This window comes from Xiphophorus maculatus, chromosome 4, assembly GCF_002775205.1.
Source record: "Xiphophorus maculatus strain JP 163 A chromosome 4, X_maculatus-5.0-male, whole genome shotgun sequence".
In the NCBI taxonomy this organism is placed as follows: domain Eukaryota; kingdom Metazoa; phylum Chordata; class Actinopteri; order Cyprinodontiformes; family Poeciliidae; genus Xiphophorus; species Xiphophorus maculatus.
The window spans coordinates 1,529,630-1,555,765 of NC_036446.1; the positions used below are offsets into that span (position 1 = coordinate 1,529,630).

Below are 26,136 nucleotides of genomic sequence, written 5' to 3' on the forward strand. Positions count from 1 at the left end.
AAACGAGACGAACCGAAGACGGAGGAGAAACTACCGATGGAGCAGCTTCAAGACGAAGTGAGCAGAACGCTGCTGATGCTAGAGAAGTCAGAGCTAATTTTAGTTTGTAAACACCTCAAGAGTGATGAACCTCCAGGAGGGTTTACTGGCCAAACTCGGCGTTCCCTCATCAGACTAGCAGAGACAACACTGGACGATATCGGAAATGAGGAAGAACCTGAATCGTTTCAACGGTTTCTCCAGAATTTAATCACCTTCATGGAATCTTGGACGTCGGATGAGCCCAGAACACCAGAACAGACACAAGCTGACGAAGGTGAATTAAACTCACTAAAAGTCAAGTATAAGGAATTCCAGGAAGAACATAGCAAAGCCCGACAGCGCATAGAGGAGGAAATTGGGGTTTTAGAGAAGAAACTGAGCATGACAATGCATATGGAGGAGACTGAACCACACTGTGCTCCATCACCTCACATACCAGAAGTGACCCTCAGGCGGGAGTTTCGGATTTGTGGGCAGATTGGAGAAGCTGGTCAGAGGGATAAATTGTCCTATACGAGCCTGATCAACCAAATTGAATCTGGGCAGAGGAAAGGATATTCAGAGACTGAGATCCTGGAAGCAGTCATACGGGCCATAAGCCCAGGGCTTCACCTGAGAGAGGTGCTGGAAATCAAAAGAGGACTGACACTGTCCACTCTGAAAATTATCCTAAAAAGCCATTTTAAAGTGGACTCTTCCTCTGACCTCCTTCATCAGCTGATGAACATCTCACAAGATCCAAAAGAATCTGCACAGAATTTCTTATTTAGAGCTATAGAACTGAAAGAAAAAATGCTCTGGAAATCAAAAGAAGAGGATGAAAGCGAACAATTCAGCCCAGAACTGATACAAAGGAAATTTCTGCGTTCCATAGACACAGGACTGCTAAGCGATGCAGTAAAATTACAACTAAAACCTTACCTGACTAATCCTGCAGTATCAGATGAGGTCCTAATTGAGCGGGTGAGTGAAGCTGCAAACTTAGAGCAAGAAAGACAAAAAAAACTGAGAAAAAGTGCAGTGAGTAGGTTCCCAAAAATAAATGAACTGAGAGCTGAAGGAGGCATACATGAGTTTCAACCTCCTTCCATGGAAGAAGCTGCAACCACAAGTGAGATAGGGGACACAGTGATGACCAAAGATGTACTGAGAGGGGCCAAGAAAAATCGAAACACAGAACAGGAAGCAGGAACAACTAAACTCATCGAAGGACTGAAGGCTGAAATGTTAGAACTAAAGAAACTGGTGTTGGAAACAGTGGAGATTACTAAGAAACATCAGACAGAGAGAGCTACCACACACAGCTACCGCAAACCCAGAGGTTGCCCAGCCTGTCTAGAAGCACAGTCAGGGGAGAGGTGCACTCACTGTTATAAGTGTGGTCAAGGAGGACACCTTGCCAGAGGCTGCCGTCAGAACAGGGGACAGCAGGGAAACTGGACAGGGCTGCTGGGCCGGGACCCTCAGTAGCCCCACACAAAACACTCAGTCCCACCACAAACAAACCAGGCTCCCATACAGAACTTTCATCTACCCCAACAGCTCACTACATGAATCCACGGAGCAGACAGAAACTTCTGAACCTCATAGGTAAGAGATGCATTGTTCATTGTTGGATGGATGCCACTCCAGTAGAAGCATTATGGGACACTGGTGCCCAGGCATGTCTCATTAATGAAGAATGGAGACAATTACACTTACCACACCAGCGAGTTAGACCTCTGAATGAACTACTGGAGGTGGATACACTTATTGGGCTTGCAGCAAATCAGACACAAATTCCTTTTCTGGGCTGGGTGGAAGTGGAATTTAGACTGGGCAAAGATTCACTCTCAGCAGAACCCCTGTTGGTACCAGTACTTGTGTCAAGTGACTCCAGTGTGGCACAACAACCAATAATTGGCTACAATGTCATAGAGGAAGTGCTAGGAGACAACACACTTAAACAAAGGAAACCGGAAGTCATCCAAAATGTGTGTGGAGCCTTTGCTGTCACTGTCCAAACTGCACAGACAATTGTCAAACTAATTCAGACATCAGATAGTCAGGTTAATGTGGGTCTTGTGCACACAGGGAGAAGTCGAATCAAATTAGCAGCTGAACAAATCACCATCATCCATGTTAAAGTTAATACTGGAACTCAGTTCAGAGGAGAGGACCTTCTTTTTGTTCCCTCGGAGGACTCGGTGCTGCCAGAAGGTGTCAGTGTTCAGGAGGGTCTCATGACAGTTCCTACAGAAAACCCAGGATTCGTATCAATCCCAATTTCCAACACCAATAAGTATAATGTTACTCTACATCAGCGTGCAGTCCTGGGGCACCTAGAAGCAGTAAAGACAGCTTATACTGTAAATGCACAACAGTTGAATATCACTGTTGGTGAACAACAAGATGACCCTTCACCCAGAACAAAGCCAGCTGCAGCTCAGTCCCTGATTATCAACAGCAAAGCAGAAAAACAGAAGCCAACACAGTGGGATCCTCCAGTTGACCTCAGCCACTTAACGGAAAGCCAAAGACAGACTGTGAGACAGATACTGAGAGAAGAGTGTCATGCATTCGCCTATGATGAAGATGACATAGGTTTAATTCCCTCTTTGAAACTTCAAATCACTCTGCATGACACTACTCCAGTGAAGAAAACATATATGTCAGTTCCCAAGCCATTACATCAGGAAGTTAAAGAATACCTTCAAGATCTACTGAATAGAGGCTGGATAACTCAGTCACGTTCTCCATATGCATCACCAGTGGTATGTGTGAGAAAGAAAGATGGGGGTCTGAGGTTGTGCTGTGACTACCGGGAATTAAACAAAAAATCTGTCCCTGACCGCCACCCTATTCCCCGAATCCAAGACATGCTTGATTCTCTAACTGGCAGCTCCTGGTTCTCTGTATTAGATCAGGGGAAGGCGTACCATCAAGGGTTTCTGGATGAAAAAAGTCAGCCCTTAACTGCTTTCATAACACCATGGGGTTTGTACCAGTGGATCAGAATCCCCTTCGGTTTGAGTGCTGCCCCAGCAGAGTTCCAAAGAAGCATGGAGGAATGTCTGATTGGTTTAAGAGATGTGATATGCCAGCCCTATCTGGATGACAATTTAGTTCACAGCCCAAGTTTTGAGGATCATCTCAACCACATGAGAACTGTGTTGCAAAGATACCAGAAGCATGGAGTGAAGCTGAGCCCAAAGAAGTGTGAGGTGTTCAAAAGAAGAGTGAGATTTCTGGGACGTCTTGTCTCTGGTGAGGGCTACACGATGGATCCAGCAGAAGTGGCACCAGTTCAAACTTTGAAGGAGAGAACCCCCACAACTGTAGGAGATCTGAGAAAAATGCTGGGATTTCTCTCCTATTATCGAACATATATACCCAACTTCTCCAGAATAGCTAAGCCCCTCTACCAGCTTCTGGCTAGTCCACCGGAAAATCAACCTGAAAATCCACCATCAGGAAAGAAAAAAGACAGACGGAACATCAACACTGCAAGAAATAAAGGTAACCTCCCATCAAACACTCCCATTCACTGGACACAGAACCATCAAGAGACAATAAACACACTTATTGACAAACTCACTGAGCCTCCCATCCTTGGGTATCCAGATCTCACCCAACCATTTATTCTGCATGTTGATGCTTCTCAGGAAGGGTTGGGAGCAGTTCTGTATCAGAGACAGAATAACAAAATGGTTGTCATCGGGTATGGATCTAGAACACTGACCCCACCTGAGAAAAATTATCACATGCATTCAGGAAAATTGGAATTTCTAGCACTCAAGTGGGCAATATGTGAAAGGTTTAGAGATTATTTGTACCATGCACCTCATTTCACTGTATATACAGATAATAACCCCCTGACCTACATTCTCACCACAGCCAAGTTGAATGCCACAGGTCACAGGTGGGTTGCCCAACTTGCCGATTTCAATTTCACCATTAAATATCGACCAGGCAAACACAATACAGACGCAGATGGCCTCTCTCGCATGCCACTGGACATAAATGACTTATTGCAGCAATGTACAGAAGAAGTGACTCAGGATGTGATTAGTGCTTCAATTCAGGGAGTGACTGTGCTTCAAGATGCCCCATCTATCTGGATAACCACGGCTCACATCAATACACTGGACTTAGTAAGGGATGCCTCTTCACCTTCATTGCCTGCCCCACTAACACCAGAACAGATCAGAGAAAGTCAAAAAAAAGACCCTCTCATCAAGCGAGTCATGCATTATAAAAGCCAAGATCAATTCCCCCCCAGAGGAGTGGTGAAAACCGAGCCTGCAGATGTTAGAGTGCTCTTGAGGCAGTGGCGAAAACTATATATCAGCGATGATGGGATCTTATACAGAAAAGCAGGACATACGTCTCAGCTAGTTTTGCCAAAAGAACATCATCCGTTAGTGTTTCAAGAATTACACAAAGAGATGGGTCATTTGGGGGTCGAAAGGACTCTGAATCTGATCCGAGACAGGTTTTATTGGGTCAGAATGCAGCAGGACACAGAACATTTTGTGACCCAAGTGTGTGAGTGTCTAAAGTCAAAACGACCACAGAGAGCAGCCAGAGCACCACTGATGCCAATTGTGACAACACGTCCATTCGAACTGGTTTCAATTGATTTCCTGCATCTAGAGGCCTGTAAGCAAGGCTATGAGTATATTCTGGTTATAATGGATCACTACACTCGCTTTGCACAGGCCTACCCCACAAAAAACAAATCCGCAAAAACAGTTGTGGAAAAGCTATTTGATGACTTTGCCCTTCGCTTTGGCTTTCCGGAGAAAATCCACCACGACATGGGGAAGGAATTTGAAAACCAGTTGATGGCTCAACTGCAGAGGTGTTGTCACGTGCGAGGGTCCCACACTACCTGCTACCACCCACAGGGTAACGGACAAGTGGAGCGATTTAACAGAACCCTGCTGTCTATGCTCCGTACGCTCACAAGTGCGCAAAAGTCTGACTGGAAAAAGTCGTTATGTAAGATGGTGCACGCATATAACTGCACCCGCAGTGACACCACCGGCTTTGCTCCATATTATCTACTCTATGGGCGATCCCCACGTCTGCCGATAGATCTCCTGTTTAACATACAGCCAAATGAAACACAGCAAAGCTATGCTGAGTATGTCAAAGATTGGCAAAGCAGGATGCAGCAAGCCTACAAGATCGCAACCAAAACTGCCACCCGTGAATCGAACAGAGGAAAAAAAGGATATGACAAAAGAGTTTATGGAGCTGACCTGCAGCCTGGGGGGCGTGTGCTTGTACGCAACTTATCAGAGAGAGGAGGTCCTGGTAAGCTCAGATCCTTTTGGGAAGATAAAGTGCACATCATCACAAAGAGAAGAAGTGATATCAGCCCAGTATATGAAGTAGTACCAGAAGGAGGTGGCAAAAGACGTGTGCTGCATAGGAACCTCCTGCTCCCTTGTGACAGTCTGCCAATCGACAGCCCAGAAATAGACTCAAAAATGACAAAAAGGACTAAAAAGACTAAGTCGAATACATCTCCATGTCATCTTTGTCAACGAGAAGAATCTTCAGACAGTGAGAGGGATGAGGAAATGGAGCTAGTGTGCCAGTTTCCTCCTGCTCAGCACAGTGGTCACCGAGCTGTCAGCTTAAACCCAGATGCTGAACCATTTACACCAGACCTGCCTGACCAAGACAACGCACCGAAAGTGAATGAATCTCAGGCTAATTGGATGAACAACATACCAGAAGAAGAAGATGGAGGCCAAGACATGGAGCTACACCAGGATCTCCCTGAGCCATCTGCAGAAACAGCTTCTGAGGAAGAAGAGGATGCAGCTGTTCCACCACCTGCATTCAGCTACCCAAAGAGAGAGCGTCGCCGTCCGAGGATGCTGACCTATTATGCTTTGGGTGAGCCAACCATGGTGGAATTAGGCATTAAAGAACTACCTGTGAGTATGATCCCAACCGGTAAAGAACTTTGGCGACCCTGGGTAGCTCCAGGTGTTAAAGTACAGAGTTAAAGACACACTGTATATAGGTTTAAGAACTACATTTAAAAGAAAAAGACTATACTTGAATTCTCAAAAGACAGTTTATTGACTGTGCTTTCAAGACAAAAGACTGGTATCAGAAAAAAAACTGTGGCTGAAATTAAGGTTCTGTTACACTAGAGAGATGATCTGAACATATTTAGAAGTATTTGTAACTGGACATTTGTAATCTAAAGTGACAATATCCTCTGTTAGTGGTGGACACTATTACAATAATATGTAATGTATGTATGTAATGAATGTCATGTTAAGTACCTTACTTATAACATCACTTCCAGTAAAAGGTCTTTAAAATGTCATAGGACATTTTTTTTTTTTTTAATGAGGGGGAGAGTGTGGCATACAGGCCATTTTGATGGAATAGTCGAGGTAAATTAATACTGTTTTGTGTTTATTAATACTGTTTTGTGTTTATTAATACTGTTTTGTGTTTATTAATACTGTTTTGTGTTTCGTTGTGTGTCATTTACTAGTGGTGTTGCAGGTTGACGTGGTTGCGGAGGGGGTCAATATCACTCCGCCGTTGCTAGGTAACGACGGTTGTGGAACGTTGGTGAATGTGCTTTTTTTTTCTAACGGCTGTTAGGAACGAGACCGCTAACGGAGTTACTTTGTAACAATTATTAAATTAAAATGTTGCGGACTCAATCTGAATATCTCTTTTGATTGTTTGTCACCGTAACACAAGGAATAAATGATGATGATGATAGGGACTCTGTTCATAGTTCCTTGTCTTCAGGTGTGTCAATGTATTTATTTACTGTCACATTTTCTCTTTTTACAGAGTCCACTAAAGCCAGAGGCAAGAACAGAGGAGTCACAAGATGGCGACAACTTGGGTAGAAAAGTGGATATTTTTTATTGTCTTTATTTTATGAATTATTTTGTTCCCATTTTTGGTGTATCAATGGATTTCTTGTCACATTAATCTTAAATGATGTCCACTGTTGGCACAAAACTAAACCACAGTTTACAAAACTCACTTGTACCACTGGAAACTTTTAACTCTTAACAATTAATGGCCAAGTTTATCTTTATGGGAACAAGGCAGCTCAGAGTATATTATGGCATAAAAACATAATATAGTAGCCATTTATGAAACAAGCCATAAACATTGCATTTTGCCAAATGGCATCATGTAAAAGATGTGCAGGTCTCTGGGTGTTAACTAACAGATTTAAAGTTATTAGTCTTTTTCCCTTAGCTCCTTAGTTCAGGCTCTCACCAAGAAGCTGCTGCTGAGTTTCTGTTTAAGTTCCTGGTTTTCAGTTTTTAATATTAAACACATTCTGTTAGTTTGTTCCTCACAAATATATTAACAACAATTTTCACTGGTAACAAATTTCCATTGATTTTCAGTTTTGACGTGAGGAAAGCACTGAAGACACTGATAATGAAGGAATTGAGGAAGGAAAAGAAGCACCAAAAAGACAAAATCTGAACATTATAATAAGATTTGATGAAGGAGAAGGAGTCAAGAAGATTGATCCACTTAAACTAACAAAAGCACTTAAGACACATGTTGGGGAAATTAAACATGCTAAAGTACTGAGAGACGGAAATCTTTTGATTGGCTGTAATTCTGAAGGTCAGGTTGAAAAGGCGAAAAAGCTTGGATGGGTGTGTAAAGTCAAAATTAGAGCAGTTGTTAAAGTGGGTGAAAAAAGAAATAATGAAAGCAAAGGAATCATAACAGGAGTGCCGTTGAGTGTTGATATGAAGGAATTAGTTGAAAATCTGAAAGAAAGAAACAAGGAAGTAAAAGGAGCACAAAGAATGATAAGGGGTACAAAGAAGATTGAAACAGAAACTGTGTTGCTGGAGTTTGAAACAAAAGAAATGCCAAAGGAGGTTTTCTTTGGCTTGATAAGATTTAGTGTCAGGGAATATGTGCCCAAACCAGTGAGGTGCTTCAACTGTCAGGAATTTGGCCATATTGCAAAAATGTGTAAAGGAAAAGGAGATGTGCCCGTTGTTCTGGAGACCATGAATATGGTAAATGTGGAGTTGGAGTTAAACCAAAGTGCTGTAGTTGTGGAGGAGAGCATAGTGTCGCTTTTTGGGGATGCGAGGTAATGAAACGACAATCAATGATACAGAAAACAAAAGTTACGCAGAAAGTAACATATGCAGAGGCGTGTAAAGTAGTTGAGAAAGAGAAACAAACTGGGAAATCTCTAACAGGAGAAAAGCAAGTGATTTCAAAAATTATGGAAATGGTTGAAAAGAAAATTGAAGAGGAAAAAAAGAAAATGGTGACTTTTATTGCAGGAGTTATAAATGCAACATCGGATGTGAAATCAAAAACGGAAAGGATTCAGATTATTGTAAAGGCAGCATGCCATAGCAGCTAAAACTAGGTTAAAAAAGTTAGATGTTATTCAAGCCAGAGCACTGAGAATATGTTTAGGGGCAGTTAAATCAACACCAATATGTGCATTACAAGTAGAGTCAGGAGAAATGCCGTTATGCATTAGAAGACAGCAGCTAATGGTCAATTATTGGGTAAGTTTAAAAGGACATAATGCAGATCACCCGGTTAAGAAATTATTAGGAGAGTGTTGGGAAAGAGGAAAGAAACAAATGGATAGCTTTGGGTGGGTTGGGGATGATAGAGCGGAAATTTTTAATGTATATTATAAGGAATTTAGTCCAACTGTATTGTGGCCTTTGAGACCGACATGGACTTGGAAATATATTAATGTAGACAGAACACTAACAAATATTAGGAAAAGGAACACATTAGATACTTGCCAAGAATTTTATAATCAAATGCAGAATAAATATAATGAATATTTGCAAATTTATACGGATGGGTCGAAAGACCCTAAAAGTGAAGCAACCAGTATAGCCGTAGTGATTCCTGAATTAAAGATTAGTATTTCAAAAAGAACATCTGATTATTTGAGTGTATTCGCGGTAGAACTAGGTGCTATTTTAGTAGCTTTAGAAGGGGTGGAGAAAACTGATAGGAATAAAATAATAGTTTGTAGTGACTCTCTATCTGCGTTGGCGAGTATCAGAAAGGGACGTACAAAAAAATCATCAAAATATTTTATATGAGATTATGGCGGTTCATCATAGGATATGTGAACAAAATAAAAATGTTGTATTATTCTGGACTCCTGCTCATGTAGGTATTATGGGGAATGAAAGAACGGACAGCCTGGCTAAGGAGACAATTAAAAAAGATGATATTGATATGCAAATAAAGTTATCTAAATCTGAAGGCAAAAGTATAATTTGGAAAGAAAGCAAGAAGATATGGGAAGCTAGGTGGGTAAATGAAATAAAAGGAAGACATTTATTTAGAATACTAAATACAGTCGATGTAGAAAGGATCAGAGGATTAAACAGGAGGGAAGAGATAATTATAAATAGAATAAGAACTGGGCATAGTTTCCTAAACGGAACTCTTTTTAAGATGGGGAAACACCTTACTGGTTTATGTAGATGGTGTGATGAAGTAAAAACAGTGGGACATGTTTTGATTAAATGTAGGAAATACGCAAGTCAAAGAAGATTATTAAAAACAGAACTAGGTGTTAGTAGGGAATTGAAATTTGAGAAGGTGATCGGTCAGCTGAATAGTATTGAGGGGAAAAAGAAGATTTTTCGTTTTTTAAAAAACACTGGGATTTTTAAGAGAATTTGAGGTGTAGATGGTAGGAGGCAATAGAGGGCAGTAGTGCAACGTAAATGGATGCAAGCTGCCGTTAAAATCTAAAGAAGAAGAAGACCAAGATGGCGGCGCGTGCACAACGCGAGGCTCAGCGTCTCTCCAGAATCTGCTCTTTAGTGGTTTTTTATCTATTCATGACTGGACTTTTTTTTCAGAATTGCACAGCGTTGCTGCGCTACAGCAGACATGAACTTCTGGACCTTTGGAGCTACAATTGTGACTCTATGATCGCCGATCTCCGACTCATCCCAGAGATCTCCAGAACACCGGAGGCTGCTCGCTTCTCCCGACCGGGTGGAAGGGTACGCAGGCCGCGACGAGAACGTAAAGAGAGGCGGGGTAAGCGTGGAGGGGTGCGAGCTAGGCTAAAGCTAACACCACACCGGCTCCCTTTACCCAGCATTTTCCTTGCCATTGTCCGTTCTCTGGCTAATAAAATGGACGAGTTACGACTATCCATCACGAGTGACAGACGGATTATGGACTCAAATGTCATGTTTTTCACCGAAACATGGCTAAACAACAGCTGCCCGGATAATGCTATCCAGCTAAGTGGACGCCACACACACCGAGCCGTCAGGACAGCAGATGACTCCGGCAAGACCAGAGGCGGAGGTTTGTGCATTTATATTAACACAGCTTGGTGCACAGACTCTGCTACTACCGAGAGTCACTGCTCACAGAATGTGGAGTTTTTAATGGTCAAATGCAGACCTGATTACCTCCCAAGGGAATTCACCTCGATCATCCTCACTGCCGTGCAACCCCCACCCCTACCCCACCCCCCGGATGCTAATGCCAAGCTAGCCATGAAAGAACTCTATGCGGCTATTAGCAAACACCAAACCAAATACCCCGAGGCTGCTTTTATTGTTGCAGGTGATTTCAATCACTCCAACTTGAAGACAGTTCTTCCCAGATTCTACCAACATGTCTCCTGCCACACCAGAGGAGACCCTGGACCATGTCTACTCCAATCTGGCTGGAGCCTACAATGTGACACCCCTCCCCAACATCAGACAATCAGACCATCTCTCCCTGTTCCTCACACCTCGGTACTTACCACTCATCCAACGTGTGAAACCTACCGTGAGGACAGTAAAGGTGTGGCCAGAGGGCTCAGACGCTGTGCTCCAGGACCGGTTCAGGAATACAGATTGGACTATTTTCCACCATACAGACTTGGATCAGTATGCCTCATCTGTACTGAACCATATTTCCACCACCATAGAACGTGTCACCACCTGCAAACGCATTACCATGTACCCCAACCAGAAACCCTGGATGAACCGAGACGTTTGTCTCCTGCTGAAGGCCCGCAACATCGCCTTCAGGTCAGGGGATGCACAGACTTACAGTGCAGCCAGGGCTGAGCTGAAGAAGGGAATCAAGAAGGCCAAACACCACTACAAAAGGAAGGTGGAGGATCATTTTTCTAATGCCAACCCCCGACGTATGTGGCAAGGCCTTCAGATTCTCACAGACTACAAGAACCCCAATACCACCCCCGCTTCTACTGATGTCTCCTTCCTCAACAAACTTATCAACTTCTATGCTCGTTTTGAGAGAGGGAATACCACAACTGCAACCAAAGCAGCTACCGCCCCAGGCCAACAGCCACTGACTTTCCTCCCCACTGACGTAGGAGCGGCTCTGAGCAGGATTAAATCCCACAAGGCTGCGGGGCCTGATGGCATACCTGGACGTGTCCTCAGAACGTGCTCTGGGGAGCTGGCAGGAGTGCTGACAGACATCTTCAACCTGTCCCTGGCCCGCACTGTGGTACCGACCTGCTTCAAGTCTACCTCCATCGTCCCAATCCCCAAGAATCCCAACCCAACCAGACTCAGTGACTACCGTCCGGTAGCCCTTACCCCCATCATTACCAAGTGCTTGGAGCGGCTGGTCCTAGCACACCTCAGATCCTGTCTCCCCCCCACACTAGACCCCCACCAATTTGCATACAGGCAGAACAGGAGCACAGAGGATGCAGTCTCTATAGCGCTGCACTCTGTCCTTTCTCACCTGGACAGTAAGAACACTTACACCAGACTGCTGTACTTAGATTTTAGTTCAGCATTCAACACTGTCATCCCATCACTACTCATTACCAAACTCACAGACCTCGGCATCAGTCCGCTCATGTGTAACTGGTTGCTCGACTTCCTGACCAGTCGACCTCAACATGTCTGGCTGGACAACCACTTCTCATCCACCATCATCATAAACACCGGAGTGCCACAAGGCTGTCTGATGAGTCCCTTCCTCTACTCCCTCTTCACCTACGACTGCAGACCTGTCCATGGCTCTAACGCCATCATCAAGTTCGCAGACGACACCACGGTGATCGGCCTCATCAGAGATAATGACGAGGCCGCTTACAGGGAGGAGGTAGACCGTCTGGCTGAGTGGTGCGACAAAAACAACCTGCAGCTGAACACCGAGAAGACCAAGGAGCTTATCGTGGACTTCAGGAGGAACGCTGACCCACATCCACCCATCCACATTAAGGGGACAGTGGCGGAGAGTATGGACACCTTTAAGTTCCTGGGAGTCCACATCTCCGAGGACCTGACTTGGACGACCAGCTCCTCCAAACTCATTAAGAAGGCGCATCAGTGCCTCTTCTTCATGAGGACCCTGAGGAAGAACCACCTGTCCTCAGAGATCCTCACGAACTTCTACCGCTGCACCATTGAGAGCATCCTCACCAACTGTATTACAGCTTGGTACGGGAACTGCTCTGTCTCCGACCAGCAGGCGCTGCAGAGGGTGGTGAAAACTGCCCAGTATATCGCCGGGGCAACGCTCCCTGCCATCAAGGACATCTACAGGAAGCGGTGTTTGAAAAGGGCCGGGAAAATCACAAAGGACTCCACTCACCCAGCACACACACTCTTTTCCCTCCTGCCCTCTGGGAGGCGCTACAGAAGCCTACGGACCAGAACCACCAGGCACCGGAACAGCTTCTTTCCCACAGCTGTCATGCTTTTGAACGCCTCCTGACATAAAACATAAACTATAAGGACTGTACTCCCCTATCCTCTCATACAACAATAACACATGGACTATCCTCACACACACACACATCAAGGACTGTTTTCTTCACACACACATACAACCTGTAAATTTTATCTGCCATTATTTATCTATAATCCATTCCCTAACATTCTTGTATAATCTGTATAATCTGTGCGTATAGCTCCCATATTTATATTTATACACAATATCTATATCTCTTGCTATAACCCCTTATAGTCCATACATACATAGTCTTGTACATCTGTAAATAAATATTTATATCTCGTAGAGCACTTCTGGATAGATGCAAACTACATCTTGTTGCTTGTACGTGTGACAGTGCAATGACAAAGTTGAATTCTATTCTTTTCTATTCTATTCTATTCTATATTTGGAATAATTATAAAATATCACTTTGTGGGCGTGCCGTGGTGGCGTAGCGGTTAGCGTGACCCATATTTGAAGGCCTTGAGTGCTCGACGCGGCCGTCGTGGGGTCGACTCCCGGACCCGACGATATTCCCCCCTCTGCTTCCCCGTTTCCTGTCAGCCTCCTGTCATATAAGGGACACTAGAGCCACAAAAGACCCTGGAGGGGTAAAAAAAAAAAAATCACTTTGTGAAAAAATCAATAGGAAATTTGAAGACTTCCTCATAAGTGAATGAAAAAACAAATTGCAATGCATTTGTGAAGAATAATTTTTAATGGTTGTCAGTGGCACAAAAAAGGATTAAAACATTGATTGTTCTATATAGTTTTGGTATGAAAAAAAAGAAAAATGTACAGTACAGACCAAAAGTTTGGACACACCTTCTAATTCAATGGGTTTTCTTTATTTTCATGACTATTTATAAGGCAATAAATCCCAGTTATTAACCTGACAGGGCAGGTTGACCTATGAAGTGAAAACCATTTCAGGTGACGACCTCTTGAAGCTCATCAAGAAAATGCAGAGTGTGTGTAAAGCAGTAATCACAGCAAAAGGTTGCTACTTTGAAGAAACTAGAATATAAGGGCTATTTTCAGTTGTTTTACACTTTTTTGTTTAGTGCATATTTCCACATGTTATTCATAGTTTTGATGCCTTCAGTGTGAATCTACAATGTCAATAGTCAGGAAAATAAAGGAAACTCATTGAATTAAAAGGTGTGTCCAAACTTTTGGTCTGTACTGTAAATTGATCCCAAAATACAGAACTTATTCAAATATTAGACATTATGAATCATTGTTTTGTTTCTTAAAAGTAAAGACACCTTTTTGCAAAATAAAGTTTTTTACCTTCAAGCAAAGAGTATTTTTTAAATGAGAAATTAAGTTTTGAAAGTAGCAGATTTAAAGTTTCAAAGGTTGGCACCAGTTGGTATTTAGTTCTGGTTATTGGACTAAAAGAAAATGTGCAGTACGCATTAAAACAACATTTTTGACAGGTGCACAAATATGGGCAAAGTGACATTAATATTTAGTAGATCCTCCTTTTGCAACAATAAGAGCCTTTAGTCGCTTCCTGACTATTAACATTGTAAATTCACACTGAAGGCATCAAAACTATGAATAACATGTGGAAATATGCACTAAACAAAAAAATGTAAAACAACTGAAAATAGCCCTTATATTCTAGTTTCTTCAAAGCAGCAACCTTTTGCTGTGATTACTGCTTTGCACACACTCTGCATTTTCTTGATGAGCTTCAAGAGGTCGTCACCTGAAATGGTTTTCACTTCATAGGTCAACCTGCCCTGTCAGGTTAATAAGTGGGATTTATTGCCTTATGAATAGTCATGAAAATAAAGAAAACCCATTGAATTAGAAGGTGTGTCCAAACTTTTGGTCTGTACTGTATATAATGATATAGTTATAGCTATAATATATTATAATATATCATAATTATAACTATAGTTATAAGTGTTTTATAATTGTATAATATTTTGTTTTTTGATTGATTCATCTCCAAGCATAATATTATTTTTCTAACAAAAACATTTTTGGGACCAAATGGCCCAAATCAAAAGGTTTAGTAACCTATACGTTACAGAGTAACAGGAGACATTCGACGTGGTCGGATGTTTTGTCCACATGTAGAGCGGTTTGGCTCTCCAAATCTCTGTAAACATTGATTCTGTCCTTTGCCAATCTATACTAAATAAATCTAAATGTTATAGAGAAAGCACACAACATAACATAATCATCTGTAAATAATTTTTTGAACACAGAGTAAAGTTATCAGTTGCTTATAAACTTTTTATTGCGCTCATTTCACAGCAGGACACGTATTTTCACATGGGAAAAGAAAAGTAAATAAATTACAAGTAGACACGGCCATCACAGATACAATTCCCAGCCTGATGACTTTTTGTCTTCCCCCTTCTCATTAATCACTTTCCTGTCTGATCACCCTAAAATAAAGGCCACTAGAGCCAACAAAACTTTAAAAAATACAAGTAAAAATTAGGGATATTGCTGATATATAGCTCAGCTTTGTCATGTTCAAAATTATGTAAATTTATTTTCAAAACAATCAGAAATATATTCAAAAACATCCACATTATTTCATCCCACACATAAGGTTTAGTGTTTTATTTTCAAATAGTGTTATCTTTTTTACCATATGGAGTAATTATCATTCAAACCACCAGTAGAGAAAAAGACAGAAACTAAGGAAGCAGCAGATCTGAGCTCAGTTTGTCTCAGAGGTTGCCAGCAGTTGGTATTTAGCTTTGGCTCTTCTAGATCGGTAGACAACCACTCCACACGCCAGCAGGCAGCCGATGATGAAGACCATGTTCAGGCCCAGGCTCAGGTTTGGTCCAGTCACTGACATAGTGAAAAAACCAAGTTATGTTCAGTAACTCAGGCATTTGTGTAATTAGCACAGTGTGTTGTTACAGGGATATGCTAGAAATACAAACATCAAAAGTAGTGAAAGTAAAAATTATGTTGTGAAAAATATAACGTAGTGAGACAGTGAGAGAGAAATCTCAGTGGGAGACACTACATTAATGGTAGAGAAACATCAGCTGGTGAACTTTCAGTCTCACCTTTGGCATCTTTAGTCCTAGCAAGGTACAAAGGACCCTGGGAAATGGAGTGGCTGCTAGTCTCAGCAGTAGCGTCCCTCTTCTTGCGATTGTTCCTTGAGTTTGATGTAATGCATCCCTGAGAGCATCGAGTTCCAGGAGCGCCGATCTCACACAGGAGGACCGAACAGGTGATGTAAACCTGCAGAAACATAGAGGAAAAACAGATTCATCTTTTTATATCAATGCATTTAAAAACGTACATTTGCAGAAAGTTAGCTGCGATATTGTGCTTGAACTGAAACAATCTTAGATTGTTGAAGTTGGGAAACAGCCACATTTGAAACCCTGCAAGGATAAGCCTGTTCGATAATAGATGGATGAAACAATTTTGAGTTGCATACAGGCCACTAAGTGTTTGTGGGTGTATTGATATAAGAAGTGTTGGTAGTCGAAACGCTGTTTTTAATTTATTTGTTTCTTGTGTTGATTTCTCACATTTGGCAGCTGTTGCTTTCAGCTCCCTGAAAATGCCCCATTGCTGAAGATCTGTAAAAATCCTGACTATAAGTTCATTTTCCAGATAAATAAAAGTATTATAGGTTGGGTTTTCCTTGATATTCTTTATACTAAAGGTAGGTTTTGAGAAGATTTAATAATACTAACATTGGGTCATGAAACATAAAAAAAGTAACTTCACCTCCTCGTGAGCTCCGATGAACTCAAAAGCCTCCATGCCAAACCTGAACTGAGACTTTGAGCTTTGGTAGATTTGCACTGTTCTGTCCTTCACACATCTGAAAACAATGGTTAGAATGTTTTAGACAAACAGAAAAACTTTGTAGTAACAATCTTTAAAAAAATCACTTTTTTTTGTCTCGGTACCCGTTTTCGATGATGGTGTAGCTGATGCGGGAGTTGGGGTTGTCGTAGGGAGTCGCCTTGCAGGACTCCACAAACAGCTCAGTGTTTGGGATGGACGAGGTGGCCTCGATCTGCATGTAGATCATCTGCTTCAGGTAAACCTCCACCGGGTAGCTGCTGGCGTTTACTTGTTTGCTGAAGCGCTGGCTCTCAAAGAATTCAAACTGGAAGGTGAAAGCACCAAAGCCTTTCTCTCTGAAGGCGTACGGATTTTTGTGTCTGAATCCCAGGGTTATGTTGGTTCGCTTTGGGTAGGAGCAGGAAAAGGCAATTTCGACATTGTGCTGCCTGGAAATGATTTTATTTGGGTCAGCTGAAGTGATTTCATTCTGAAAGTATATCCTATCTTCATCCTCCTGGAAAGAAAGAATTAAACACTCATTGAAAAAACGGTTTGTTACAGTTACAAAAACTTCCTGTCTTGATAAATGTGTTTGCCTGAACCTAAAGAAAACTGATCAGACAGAAGATTTGATATGTACAATAATATTCAAAAACACGTTTATTCTTTGGTTTTTAGTTTAATTTTTTTGTGTAATTTAATTCTTTCATTCATTGTTTAAATCTGCCACAGTGTTTGGTTCGTTTTTGTTTCTCTGTACCTGAACATGTGTCCCACATGCGCCCAGCTCCATGATAACCACCACATGGGTTTCGTTAGAGAGTCTTTTGAGGTCACAAGAAGAATCAGTGAAGCTATTTAGATGCAGGTTGTCCTCGTTGCGTTTGATGGTGTAGGTCTTTGCCATTTCTATAGTCATAGTTGTTTCATTGCAGGTCACAACAGCCTCTACAATGTTCACAGGGTAAGTTTCACATTATTTTCACATCATTATGGGTAGTGGCAAATGTGTTAAAAAGGTGTACCATTTAAAGTTTATGATTATCAGGAGCATCTAACTTTAAAGATAAAGCATCAAAATCAAGAAGTGAATTATTAGCATCTATATGGCCAGGAATAAATTCTTGACTACAAAACATTCTTATTCCCTGCCAGCTGTGATGGCATCACATTTAAAAAGTAGTACGCGGAGGATGGGTGTCAACGACTCAGTGATCTCCTGGGTGACTGACTACTTGACAGGCAGGCCACAGTTTGTCCGTCTGGGCAGTGTCCTGTCTGGTGTGGTGGTCAGTGACGTAGGAGCTCCACAGAGAACTGTGCTTTCTCCCTTTCTCTTCACCTTGTACACCATTGATTTCCAGTACAACTCTGAGTCATGTCACCTACAGAAGTTTTCTGATGACTCAGCGGTTGTCGGGTGTATAGGGGATGGAGGGGAGGGGGAGTACAGGACACTGGTGGACAGCTTTGTGGAGTGGTCTGACCAGAATCACCTGAGGCTCAACATTAGTAAGACCAGAGAGATGGTGATTGACTTCAGAAGGAAGAAGATACCTTCACGGCCACTAAAGGTCAAAGGGGAAGTGGTGGAGGAGGTGGAGGATTACAAATACCTGGGAGTTGTAATCGGCAACAGACTGGACTGGGCATCTAACACTGACGCTGTGTGCAGGAAGGGGATGAGCAGACTCTATTTTTTAAGGAAGCTGAGATCCTTCAATGTGTGCAGCAAGATGTTGGAGACCTTTTATCACAGTGTTGTTGCCGGCGCCATCTTCTTTGCTGCTGTGTGTTGGGGAAGCAGCATCAGAGCCAGCGACTCTAATAGACTAGACAAAATCATCAGGAAAGCTGGCTCTGTACTGGGACTAAGGTTGGAGTCCCTGGAAACTGTGGTGGAGAGGAGGACACTGAAGAAGGTTCTGTCTATTATGGACAATAAACAGCAGCCTCTCCACCACATAGTGGACAGACAGCGGAGCACCTTCTCACATAGGCTGCTCCAGCTCCGCTGTCGTAGGGACAGATACAGGAAATCCTTCCTGCCACATGCCATCTCACTGTACAATAAAAGCTAAATCATTGTTCTGCACTAATCAGTCCGATTTTGCACAACTGCACTGTGGCACACTGCTGTACATATATTTACATATACATACTGTATCTGCATTTTTTGAATCTATGCAAGGACTGCTCTAAGCTGCTTTTATATTGAAAGCATGTCATATTTTACAATTTATAGCATTTTATATTTTATTTTATCTACAACTACTACTCAGTGGTAGTTGTTATTGTGTCTTGTCTCTATGCTGTAACTGCGAAGTAATTTCCCTGCTGGGATGAATAAAGTACTTTTATTCTATTCTATTATGAAGAAGCTGTTTCATGTGTAATAAAAGTCTGAAAATATCCATGAACTGTAGATTAATCCATCAATGTCTTGGTTTAGTAAGATCAAGTAAAAACAAGAATAAGCTCTAAATCTTAACTTAAACTTTAAAAAAATTCAGCTGAAAATCATAAAACATAACTCAGTGTAGAGGAACCATGCCTGCTAACCACGCTGTCATCCCACAGCTTTAGCTGGGTTAAGCTAATATGTGCTAACCTGAAAGTTAATCCAATTTCTACATGGTGGTACCTACTGTATTTGACTTCAAATTTTCATGTTAAAATGTTAAGTAACGGATTAATGAGGGATTAAGATTATTATCATGGATAAACTGCTTTATTGACTCACCATGGTGACCAACATCAACAGTCACACACCGCAGCTCTGAGTGATAGATGTTGTAATACCTGAATTGCAGCAAACAAGAGAAAATACTTTAAACCATGGAAGAAACTATGTTTATTAATTTATAAATTTTTTGGCTATGCTAGTCACACCTAGCTAAACTAGGGCCTGTTTTTAATACTCACATATCTCTTGCTTCAGACACAAAGCAAATAGGGAAATGACCATTCAGTTCATCTTCAGTTGGTGTCCATTTTATAATGTATGTATCTGTGGAAGATCTCTCCTTAGAAATGCCTGGTAGGCCTGTCACAATTAGGTCATTAATCCTATAGAGTAAGAAATGTTTTTAATGGCAGAATGGAAAGGCACACACATTACTATAAACGGGTCTAAACAAGAATATGTATATGGATATGATAAAGAATCTCAAGAACATATAATACATATAAGAAGCAAGAAGAAAATTGCTCACGTTGCATACTGGGCCTTTGAACTGACTTTAATTTCAAGGGTGTGGTTGACATATGCAGGAAGATTTACTCCATTAATCGGAGTTGGTGCCACGAAAATGGGAAAATAATCACCATCGAGGCATGAAGGAGCACTGTGAGAGTCCACTGGAAATCAGATTAGAAATGATTGAGAAATAAGACACTTATTTGAGTAAGTTTTACGAAAAGTATTACATACCAAGAACAATAAACCGTAGCGGGAGAATGCTTAAAGGTTCAATTGATGATCGGTAAGACTGGGCAGTTGTAGTAGTGGTTGGAGCAGTTGTGGTTGTGGTTGGATAAGCTGTAGTGGTTTCAGCAGCTGTGGTGGTGGTTGGAGCGGCTGTGGTGGTGGTTTCAGCAGCTGTAGTGGTTTCAGCAGCTGTGGTGGTGGTGGTTGGATAAGCTGTGGTGGTGGTTGGAGCAGCTGTAGTGGTTTCAGCAGCTGTGGTGGTGGTTGGATAAGCTGTGGTGGTGGTTTCAGCAGCTGTGGTGGTGGTTGGAGCAGCTGTGGTGGTGGTTTCAGCAGCTGTGGTGGTGGTTGGATAAGCTGTGGTGGTGGTTTCAGCAGCTGTGGTGGTGGTTGGAGCAGCTGTGGTGGTGGTTGGATAAGCTGTGGTGGTGGTTTCAGCAGCTGTGGTGGTGGTTGGATAAGCTGTGGTGGTGGTTTCAGCAGCTGTGGTGGTGGTTGGAGCAGCTGTGGTGGTGGTTGGAGCAGCTGTGGTGGTGGTTTCAGCGGCTGTGGTGGTGGTTGGAGCAGCTGTGGTGGTGGTTGGAGCAGCTGTGGTGGTGGTTTCAGCAGCTGTGGTGGTGGTTGGAGCAGCTGTGGTGGTGGTTTCAGCAGCTGTGGTGGTGGTTGGAGCAGCTGTGGTGGTGGTTTCAGCGGCTGTGGTGGTGGTTGGAGCGGCTGTGGTGGTGGTTGCAGCTGCCGTGATCTGGCGTTTACGTCGTGCCATTGTTTGGGGCCACTTTCTTGTGTAGGACCCATCAGAGTAAGTCAGTGTGATGCCTTGGTTGGGGAAGTCCTCCACCACAAGCTCTACTGGGTGATATCCAGTTTGACCTCCAGGAGTATATGTGACGGTGCAGGAATTCTGACAAGAAAGACAATTTTCTTAAGTGTTTGTCCATTTATCCACCCAAGGATGTAAAACATTTGTAATGTGGCCTCATGAGCTGCGTATGGCTTTTCTCTGTCCTGTGAGGCTCACAATGACTTGACTCATTTGCATTGATTTTCATTTTAACTGCAGTTTGTGGAGTTTTTTTTTTTGAAAAACAACTTCTGTTTGACTTCTTTCCAGCAGAGACATTTTACACGTCTGCAGTTCATCTGTTTCTGTTGCCGATATTTTAACTGAACCACTGGCAGAGTTCAGCCACTAAGTTATATCACCTCTACTAGGCCTGTCACGATAGCAAATTTTGCTGAGCAATTAATTCTCTCAAAAATTATTGCAATAAACAATAATATTGTTTGAAGACCTTTTTACACTGATTTAATGGAAATGACGTAATAATTCCTGCCAAAGATAGATACACTTTATTTTCAAAAGAACATTTAACACTGGAGCTGACAAAACAGCCAAAAACAGAAATAAAATGGATTCTCAGTCTCCATTAACAAAAAACGCATTTGAATAAAAACTAAACATAAAACCAAAGTGTAAATAAATACTGCATTCAACCAAAAGACTGCAGATTATGAAGTCTGTATATTATGTTGCTCTTCAGTAATAATTAGATTTAAATAGAGAAGATGGGCAAATACAACTACCTGATGCAATAGTTCACACTACACGATTTTTTGTCCTGATTTTCCACTTTAAAATAATCTTAGAAAGTTGGTCGTTCTAAGATTGTCGCTTGCGATTTTGTAACCGATCATCCTGTATTGTGTGGTGCGTTACGGTAGATCGTCGTTGCCGCTTCGATCCAAATCAGGGGTTTTCCCGACTGGGATTGTTAACGCAACCTGTTGAATGTGACAGGTAGCCAATCAGAAAGCGCGGATTCTCCTCCTGCTTTCTGAGGGGAAATTATGGAGGGGAATCCCAAACAGCTGACACGGCGCAACCCGAAGTCCAGCGGACATTGGAGACAGGGGCGCAACTACATATTTTTGAGGTGGCTGTGAACGTCTCACCGGCGCTCCCCCTGACATAAACTTGTACAAAGGAGCCAAAGAGCCGCTTCTGTTATCCTGTGTCTGCAGGTCTGAGGCTTTTTGTTAGCATGTTTTCTATCATTCTTCTAGCTTGATAGGAAACCTGATCCAAACTGGCAACCCACATTAATAAAACGGTGAAATAATATTGATCACAAAACACTGTATTTATAAAATATCAACATTTTTCCTACACAATCCTAACAAACGTTTGTAATGATCTCTTCACAATATTTGTTTATTTACTATTAATCTATTTGTATGATTTGTTCTTTAAATTACCATCTATATTATTTTTCAGTCTCAAGAAATAATTGATGGATGAAGAGACTGATGTCTGGTTCTTTAGGTTCTGACGGGTCTGCGGTTCCTCTCCTGATCCATTCTGTCTGATATCAAACCCACTGGGTGCCACTGAATGTCGCCGACACATTTATTTTAATGTCCCTATTAAACTTCACTGTGATTGTTTAGCCTGTTTCTTCCCACTGCCGTCTGAATTTTTGCCAGAGGTTTTGTTTCTAAGGACGATGTTTTATCGGGTGGACATTTTAAAAAGACACTGGTTGATAGCAGCTCACCGCGGCTGCGTAGCAACCGTCTCTAGGTAACCATGACAACAGCATCAGTCAGCAATACGGAATAAATCGCGTCCCGTATTGGACAACAACAACCGCGTGTCATTGTAGCCTAGCTTAAGCTAACCTGAATATTTACAACTCTCTTGTTGATACACTGACATTTCTTACCTTCTGTCTTTCAACCATTTTGAAAAGCTTTTCTTTGTCTCTCCAGCATCTTTATCCCCCCTTTTCCGTTTTGTGCCCTGGAGTTTTTCCTGCGCCCATCTTTAGCTCCCTGTTGTCGAGGCATTACTACAAATTTAAAAGAAAAAATCGCGCCTCAGCGCTTCTCAAAGCGCCGCTGCCCAGGCTACCTGTACGGGAGGGGAGAGCAGCTGGCAGGAGGAGAGGAAGCCTAATCAGTGCTGTTCCTCTGTTATTGATCATTTCATACACAAACAGCTGTAAGTACATTAAATGCTGACTAGGAAAAAAATTCCTCACGTCGTTTTTGCGCCCCTCTAGTGCAGCGCCCCTATGCGTTGCATACACTGCATAGCCACCTTTTGAGCCACTGATTGGAGATATGTGGAAACAACATTAATGTTTATTCAACATGCAAAGAATATAGAAATGACAAGAGGAGGAGTTGGAGCGAAATTGCTACCGCAGTTGATAAACCCGGTAACTTTTCAGCTGTTCTTCGTTAACGTGGCGTAAACAGGTTATAATGATTTTCATTCAGTCAGGACTTTACACTGACACTAGCCACATGCATTGCAGGTAGATTGTAGTAAAGCATTGATTAATGCCTGGTTTTAAAATTAGTTAACTGAACTTGTAGCCATTATTTTGTGCCCATTGTTGGACACCACACGGCAGGAACGAACCCGAACCGTTGTACCTAGGATTTCTGTCGGCTAATGTGTGGTCTCTCAGGTTTTGAAAAGGTGCTGACAATCAACTCTAAGATCATGAAGAGGTCAGATAATTATTGCAATATCCCAGCATTTACAATAGAATATTACTTTCAGAATCCATTTCATTGAGGAGAGAACTTCACTCTGATTTCCTAGTTACTTACAACAGCTCATCACACTTCATGATCTGAACATTAACAACAAGACTTGGGCAGGTTTAAGGCATATGTGTCTGCTCTGCTAATGAAGAAACATGATTTGTGTAGAGGGTAGACCTGTCATGAAACAAATCAATTAATCGCATGATAAATTAAAACAATCAACCTCATTTTAATTATCGGCATTATCGTTTCCTCCGGCCTTTTCCTCTTTGTTGATGACGCTGAATGAAAAAAGGCTCAACTCCAGTGCTCTCCACTGAAACTCCCTTCCTCATTTCCTTAGTGTAAAGCCCAGAACGCACTACACAGATTCATTGCGATGCCCATTTATACACAGATGCTTTTATTTTGTTCAAGCAAACAAAATAAAAGGTAAGAGGGAGACCAACCATTCTTGTCCCTTGCTCCAGATTATCCCCCAGCCTCCATCCTGTTCAAGAACTGTGGCTGAGATATGGAGTAACTGAAGTTTCTCCTGCCAACATTATACTTGCCTGCAAAGAACCCCAGTGTACAGTGGCACACACCCAGAAACTTTTCACTGGGGTGACCAGGCAAGGGTAGTAAAATGTTATGGTGGCACATCTCAAAAATATAATTTGCATTTTTCGATGGTTCAGGGCCACCTTTGGCCCCACCCTTAGGAGCTCCACTGGCTATATGCACCAAAGCCATGACTCAAAAACATTTTTAAAAAAAGACAGGGTCTTTTGATCTGGTGATCTTTGTCCGAAGCTTGTGTGACACCAAACTGATCAAATTCATATTAGAGATGCTATTCCATCAAATTTGACCCTCATCTGTGCCCACATTATAAATCATTACTGTGGATTTTACCAGAAATGTTTCTCTACCAATAAACCATCCGGAGATATGAAGAAGTAGATCTTGAGCTCATGTTAAGTACATAGTGCTAATCGAGCAGCTGGTGGGACCTTGGAAAGGCTTCAAGTTTCTTCTTTGGGTCGAGTCTAGCTGAGCACCAGGATCTTCCTTCTGCCTCTGGAAAAATACTTCATATCCAGAATGAAAGTCCAGTTTGCGATGAGACGGCATAGATGTACCGTAAACCCTAAGCTATCTGTCCATTTACCACATTTAGACGTGACATCTGTTGAGTTTGGTCAGCTTTAGTTTTCAGATAATAGTGTATGGCTAAAATTTCTGTTGATGAAAATGTGTTACAGATTGCAAGTTCACTTATTTACATTGAGTCATGAGCTGCTTAATTTACATAGACTGCGTTAAATGAGAGGAAGGAAAGACATCCTTCAAAAACAATTTACTCTTTAACTTTTGGTATAAAAAGATTCTTACCTGTTCGAAAGTGAAGCCATTAAGAAGGCTGCATATAGAGCACTCATATGTATTAGGATTTGTCGGTACTCTGCATCTTACACGGTCACCATCGGGGTCAACAGGTTTGATATTAAATGATCGGGGGCAGTTACTTGTTACTCTGTAATGAGACAAAAGCCTGGTTAGAAATGGCAGGTTGGAGACGTAACGGATTTGGGCAAATGCCTGGAAAGAGGCTGTCCTGCTTGGACACAGCTAAGGATTTTATCTATGATGATCTGGGGTGATTTCCAATCTGTACTTTGTGTCAATCAGCAAATTCATGCAGATACTTGAGCTTGAAATTTAGGAAATCCAAGTTGAAGACACTGTCCTCAGATGAAAAAGAATTGATTGAGTCTTTTGGTATTTGAATGAAGTGCAATGTTGTGAAGAGAATTTCTAAAAGAGAGTTTTCAGTCAATTTACCACATAATTTTGCTCATGTACATGAGATGTGCAGTAGGTACGACTGAAAAAATAAAATAGTAAATAAAAATGGCACAAAAAAAAAAGCTGTGTCTAAAGGCAGCAGGCTGACAACCCGAACCCTACAGGGAGAAAAGAGGCTTGAGTTGTTCTACTTTCTTAGTCAGGATGTTTAGTCGATGTCTTTTAGGAAACATACTTGTGAAAATAGCCTCTGAAAAATGTCCATTTACTACTGGGCCAGGGTTCTCAGGAGAGATCAAGTGTTAAAGCTGACTTGGGAAAGTCAAAGCACCTCTAAAAAGACCTGATTGAGGTAGAGGGAAGTCTGGGATCTTATGCTGTGACTGCTGCTACTCTATTATTTACCCAACTAAGCGCCAAAGATTTGTGGATGAATAATTTGATCATAATCAAGGTAATTTAGAATAGAATATTTGATCCGTAAGGGGAATTTGCATATTTGTTGACAAGCTACTCCATTCAAGGTGTTGGCTGTTAGTAAATACAAATAAAACCATAAGCAAATTAAAATGCATTAAAAATATATATAACTCAGGTGTACATTGCTTACAACATCAAACAAAAAATTTATTATAAAACAACAAGCATGGAAATATATAAATGAGTAGAGAAAACTTAAATGTAAAGACACTCAGAGTTTGGCATTGTAACGTTTGATGGCTAAAGGCAGGAAGGATTTCCTGCTGTGCTCCGTGGTGCATTTTGGAACAATGACATTTTATATATATATATATATA

The 26,136-nt window shown here is 41.8% G+C and overlaps 1 protein-coding gene across 1 annotated transcript; it reads right to left on the minus strand.

The window, feature by feature from the left end:
- Positions 1-15,000: 15,000 nt before the first annotated feature.
- On the minus strand, positions 15,001-20,246 carry LOC102225647 (CUB and zona pellucida-like domain-containing protein 1). The gene is made up of 9 exons (XM_005809516.2): positions 19,994-20,246; positions 19,776-19,920; positions 19,486-19,629; positions 19,304-19,362; positions 17,321-17,508; positions 16,680-17,074; positions 16,495-16,591; positions 15,816-15,996; positions 15,001-15,591 (listed from the first exon to the last, which is right to left on the minus strand). Coding segments are annotated over exons 3-9 (1,059 nt in total). The 5' UTR covers positions 19,488-19,629; positions 19,776-19,920; positions 19,994-20,246; the 3' UTR covers positions 15,001-15,454.
- Positions 20,247-26,136: the final 5,890 nt, after the last annotated feature.